This window comes from Colobus angolensis, unplaced genomic scaffold (assembly GCF_000951035.1).
Source record: "Colobus angolensis palliatus isolate OR3802 unplaced genomic scaffold, Cang.pa_1.0 Scaffold10, whole genome shotgun sequence".
NCBI classification, from domain to species: Eukaryota; Metazoa; Chordata; class Mammalia; order Primates; family Cercopithecidae; genus Colobus; species Colobus angolensis.
This window is the reverse complement of record NW_012110919.1, coordinates 12,585,386-12,591,234: the sequence shown is the minus strand read 5'-3', so window position 1 is coordinate 12,591,234 and position 5,849 is coordinate 12,585,386. Positions and strand designations below refer to the sequence as shown.

The 5,849-nt window shown below is 39.1% G+C and overlaps 1 protein-coding gene across 1 annotated transcript in view; it reads right to left on the bottom strand.

Moving 5' to 3' along the window:
* Window positions 1-5,849, bottom strand: part of UTP20 (UTP20, small subunit (SSU) processome component, homolog (yeast)) — a 109,965-nt gene that overhangs the window by 75,831 nt on the left and 28,285 nt on the right. Inside the window, exons 16-18 of the mRNA XM_011936931.1 lie at window positions 5,008-5,084; window positions 3,198-3,277; window positions 2,726-2,966 (exon numbers count right to left, since the gene is read on the bottom strand). Of these exons, the coding sequence (XP_011792321.1) occupies window positions 2,726-2,966; window positions 3,198-3,277; window positions 5,008-5,084 (398 nt within the window). The remainder of the gene's footprint in view (window positions 1-2,725; window positions 2,967-3,197; window positions 3,278-5,007; window positions 5,085-5,849) is intronic.

Genomic DNA, 5,849 nt, shown 5'->3' with positions numbered 1-5,849 from the left:
ACTTTTCAGAACTTAAAAGGAGACATTAGATGGATCACATAAAGTGCTTATGTAGTTTGATATCCTAGCAACAATACTCTCGAATATTCTGTCACTAATTTTCTAAGAGTCTGCATAAACTTTATACGTGACATGAACTGTGTATGTTGCAGACTGACTCTACTCAGAAAACAAACCAACAGGTATGTTGTTGTTTCTGTCCTTCCAAACAGAAAGAGGTACCCAACAGGAAGACAGCCCAGCCACTAGGGAGAATGCCTCATGACATTCAGTAATTGAAGAACCAACGCTGTTGACAGTGTGCTACTGGTAACACATATGTCAAATTCTCTCTTCTGAAAGTATAATAAACAAAATAATGAGGCTGATGTTGGGAAAATCTTGCTTTTGGCACATTGGTTTTGATGGCTTTGAAGGATAGTAAAAGGTAGACAAAGTGTAGGAAAGGTAGACAAATTGGTTTCAAATTGTAAAGGGATTGGTCTATAAATGTTAACTCTCTTATTCTGTCAAATAAGAATAAGTAATCGTTGGGGTTTTGAAAGGCCTCACATGACATATTTCCAATCTGATAAAAAAGTGAGTGTGTATTATCTGAAGACAAATGTCTGAAGACAAGTTTCTACACATGAGCCATAATGTGTATTTTCTTTTCTTTTTCTTTTTCTTTTTCTTTTTTTTTTGACACAGAATTTTGCTCGTTGCCCAGGCTGGAGTGCGATGGCGCAATCTTGGTTCACCGCAACCTCCACCTCCCAGGTTCAAGCGATTCTCCTGCCTCAGCCTCCCGAGTAGCTGGGATTACAGGCGCCCACCACCAGCCCGGCTAATTTTTTGTATTTTTAGTAGAGACAGGGGTTCACCATGTTAGCCAGGATGGTCTCGATCTCCTGACCTCATGATCCACCTGCCTAGGCCTCCCAAAGTGCTGAGATTACAGGCATGATGAGCCACTGTGCCTGGCCGAGCTTATTTTAATCAGGTTGTCATCCCTATCAGATTAATCGAAACAACTCATTAAGGTCACCTTCATGTGGGTCACTCTAAGGTCACTCCAAAGCCAATGGTCACTTTATTCCTCAACTGATTGATTTCTCAGACACATGTGAGTCAACTGATTATGGCCGCCTTTAGTCTCTTCACTTGGTTTCCAGGATACCAAGTGGTCTTTCTTCTTCTATCACTTTTTCCTGGCTTCCTTTGCTGGTTCCTTATCTCCCAACTTTGAAATATTGGTATCAGTCCCCTAAAGTCTTTTCTCTCTACAGTTATGCTCTAGATGACTTTATTCCCTTATCTGATCTTTAATACCATCCATATATTGATAATTTCCAATTTGTTATCTCCAGATCAAACCTTTCCCTTGAGGTTTGAACTTCTAAATTAAATGCCTTTCCACATGACAACTCTACTTGGTTATTTATTCAGTGTCCCAAACTTAAAACATCTAAAAATGAACTTTTAATTCTCCCCGACAAACTTGCAACTCCTGCATTCCTCCCATCTCAGTAAATGGGAACTTTCTTCTGGTTGCTCAGGCCAAAGCCTTAGGGAACATCCTTGATTCTGTCCCTCCCCCATTCCTTCCCTCCCTCCTTCCTGTCCCACTCCCCACCACACACACCCATCCCACATCTGCGGCAAATCTCACAGGCTGATCTAGTTGCAACCTTTCATAAATGTATCTTATCGAATTGAAATCATTCAAAAAATACCTGTCTTCACTGCTGTAACTTTGGTTAAGTCGCCATCACTTCTTGCCTGGACTTGCAATCTCCTCGTGACTGGTCTCTCTACTCTCACCAATGTCATTCTACAGTCTATTCTCAACACAGCAGCCATAAAAATCCTTAAGAAAACTTAGGTCAGGTCAGCTTTCTGCTTAAACCTCCAAATGGCTTCTCATGTCACCAAAAGTAAGAGCCAAAGTCCTTCCTTTCACTTAAAGGCCTACACACTTTCGTGTCCTGCTGACTTTCTGCCCTTATCTCCAACCATGTCCTCCCTGGAGCACTCTGCTAGAACCACTCAGATCTTCCTGTTCTCTGAACAAGCCAGGCATGTTGTGGTTTATGGCCTGCTTGACCTAACCCTACAGCATTTTCCCAGGAAACCACTATAGTGAAACATGCTTTTTATGTATTACTTAGTAATGTTCTGCACACCACACCCCTCATCTTTAATTTTAATACAATCAGACTCTCACATAGCATGTCCAGGCAAAACAAAAGAATGCTCCAGAAAACTCTTGTTATTCCTCAGCATCACAGGCAGAAACACCAAGAGGCCCCAAGCAGTGTTGGTGCTGGGTCACTGGAAAATACCCTCAAGCCCCAGGCAGGCAATAAAGTAATGAATAACAGGGCAAGAAACAATAAGGCCTTTCTACATGAATCAAAGTCAATGTGGCCCTTCTTATACTGTAACCTGGAAGTTTTTATTAATACCATTGGTGTGCTGGTTAAATTGTGATTCAGATCAAAATTAAACGGTGAACTAAACTGGTTTAGTCGTTATCTGATAGAGCCAGTGATTTATAGCTGCGCCAATGATTTGAAAATGTGACAGATGGATAAAGAACTCAGCCTAATGGATGATTGGAAGCAGAAAGAAAAAAGACAAAAAACAAAAAAACAAGAACTCAGCCCATTTTGGGAGGTTAATACTTCTCACGTTCTCTTCTTCATGCCCCACCAGGGACATATTCTTAGAAGAGGAAACTTACTTGATAAATCTCAAGAAAAGCGGGGAAAGCTCCCTGGACCGTGGCTCTACTCTTTCTGGGAATTTTGTCAGAGCTCTCCAGAGCAGGAATCTGAAGTTGGTGTGGTCAAGTCTTTCCCGACAGTCAGTTTTCAATGCTAACTGCTCATGATAAAGAGCTCCAACATCTCCTTCCTGGGTCTGCTCCCAACTTTCATCTCCAACGGACTTCTCATCTGTCATATCATTCTGTAGTTCTTTCTCTGCAAGAAAGTTGTCAAAACCACCAGACAAATATCAACATTTATCTTAAGTATTTCCTCAAGAGAGGGTATTTCTTTCTCTATAATGTAAGGAAACAATGTCACTCCCAAAAGTTATCAAGATAATATATGTTTCATCTCTGTTTTCCAATTATTTTGTGAGTAATTAGGCAGTAAAAACAAAACAGTTAACCATTTTTCTTTGCAGCCTCCTCACAACCCCTTACATACCAGCATGTGTAGCTGCTTTTTCTAGATGCTCATAGTAGACTTTCCAAAATTGCTTATTTTCCATTTCGTGTGCATGAGAACTATGGAAAAAAAAAAAATCACAAAACAAAAAGTGTGGAACGGTCATTTTAAGATTGCTCACGGGAAAAAAAAAAAATAAGAGTGAAAGGATATAACTAAAATGTTAATTAGGTTATCCCTCAGTGTGGAGTCATAAACACCTTTTGCACTTTTCTATATATTTCAAAATGCCTGCACTGAGCACAAATTATTTTTATAGTCATAAAGCACTAAACAGTATTTTTAAAAATGTAAGTAGATCCTTAAGAGAAAATAATTTTTAAAGGCACACTAATAAAACTGGGGCATGGGGCATGAATAAGATCCATTAAGAGAAGAAGGAGCCCTCTGGAGAGAAAAGTCAGTTTGTTCAAAACTAACTTAAAAATAGTGAGTTTTCCTTCACCAAATTTAAATACACTTATTAACACAAAGGCAAAATAAACATTTACTAACTACATGAAACATACTTTTCAGAACTTAAAAGGAGACATTAGATGGATCACATAAAGTGCTTATGTAGTTTGATATCCTAGCAACAATACTCTCGAATATTCTGTCACTAATTTTCTAAGAGTCTGCATAAACTTTATACGTGACATGAACTGTGTATGTTGCAGACTGACTCTACTCAGAAAACAAACCAACAGGTATGTTGTTGTTTCTGTCCTTCCAAACAGAAAGAGGTACCCAACAGGAAGACAGCCCAGCCACTAGGGAGAATGCCTCATGACATTCAGTAATTGAAGAACCAACGCTGTTGACAGTGTGCTACTGGTAACACATATGTCAAATTCTCTCTTCTGAAAGTATAATAAACAAAATAATGAGGCTGATGTTGGGAAAATCTTGCTTTTGGCACATTGGTTTTGATGGCTTTGAAGGATAGTAAAAGGTAGACAAAGTGTAGGAAAGGTAGACAAATTGGTTTCAAATTGTAAAGGGATTGGTCTATAAATGTTAACTCTCTTATTCTGTCAAATAAGAATAAGTAATCGTTGGGGTTTTGAAAGGCCTCACATGACATATTTCCAATCTGATAAAAAAGTGAGTGTGTATTATCTGAAGACAAATGTCTGAAGACAAGTTTCTACACATGAGCCATAATGTGTATTTTCTTTTCTTTTTCTTTTTCTTTTTCTTTTTTTTTTGACACAGAATTTTGCTCGTTGCCCAGGCTGGAGTGCGATGGCGCAATCTTGGTTCACCGCAACCTCCACCTCCCAGGTTCAAGCGATTCTCCTGCCTCAGCCTCCCAAAGTGCTGGGACTACAGGCATGAGCCACCGCACTCGGCGTGTAGCATGTATTTTCCACGTGACCACTGAAGGCTTTTTGGGGCTAAAGGGCTTTTGGATGCTAGACAGCAAGGTTTTGAAAAAGTCTTTATTTTTAAAGTATGGCTCAGTGACTCAATATATAGAAATCAAATTATGCAACTATTATACTTCCTTGCTGTAACAAATTTTAAGAACACAAAATATCATAAAAAGCAAAAAGAGAAACTCCTCCACAGTTATTTCAACACACAAAGAGACACACATACAACATTGGAACTACTGAAGATGTGGCATCAGAGAGAATTCTTCATGTTTATTTTTAATTCACCTTGTCTCACAAAGGATTTAAAGTACTGTAAATATCATATATACCCATTCATTTAAATCATACCTAGGAGGAGTATAATCTGGGCCCCATCATTCTGCAGTAATTAAAGTATAATAGTTTCATCCCATTTAACCCATGTTTACCTTATGAGTTCAATAACAGGATCCCAGAGTGCACTGAAATTAATATATAGCATGCCTAACAAATAACGAAGCGGCACCTGCAATTACAGGAGACTAGTTTAATAGTGGGTAATGAAATACAATACAGAAGTACTGAAATGCAAACATCTCAAGTTGGACAACCTGAGGTTTGGAAAGAAGCCTATGCAATACGAAAAAAAGTTGCAGGCACCAATCCAAAATTCATTGTATACTAATTTTCCTCTTTTCCCCAAAATGTCACTCACTATTTACAATATAAGAATCACTGCAGCAAATATAGTATTCAATTTCACTCCAGGTGTTCATTCATTTAAATGTACAGATTTGACTAACGATTAAATTCCCTTCTAACAAATGTTGCTGTCACCAGATTAAGACAAAACTTCAACAGTAGTCAGTAATGCACACATGCCAAAGAACGCAAGGAAACATGCTGTGAATGACTGAGGCTTTGCAAGTTCAGTCAGAAGGTCCAAAGTTTCCCAGTCACCTTTTGGAATAAGGGTCATTATTACTAGGGAGTAATGTGCTAGGGAGGCACCATCCAGACTGGTGGTTTTATTATTATTTAGGGGTGGGGTGTTTGTATATATTCCAGCAGCAGTCTTTTATCCAAATGAAACAGAAGATCCTAATACATAAAACAGGTAAGAGAAGAACTCTTCTGACTGAAGGGAGAATGCCTCCCTTTGGCCTTACTCCCAAAGGGGTCTGCGATGTATCTTCAAGGGTCACAGAATAAAAACCCTGATATAAAACATAGAAGACTGGGCCGGGTGTGGTGGCTCACGCCTGTAATCCCAGCACTTTGAGAGGCCGAG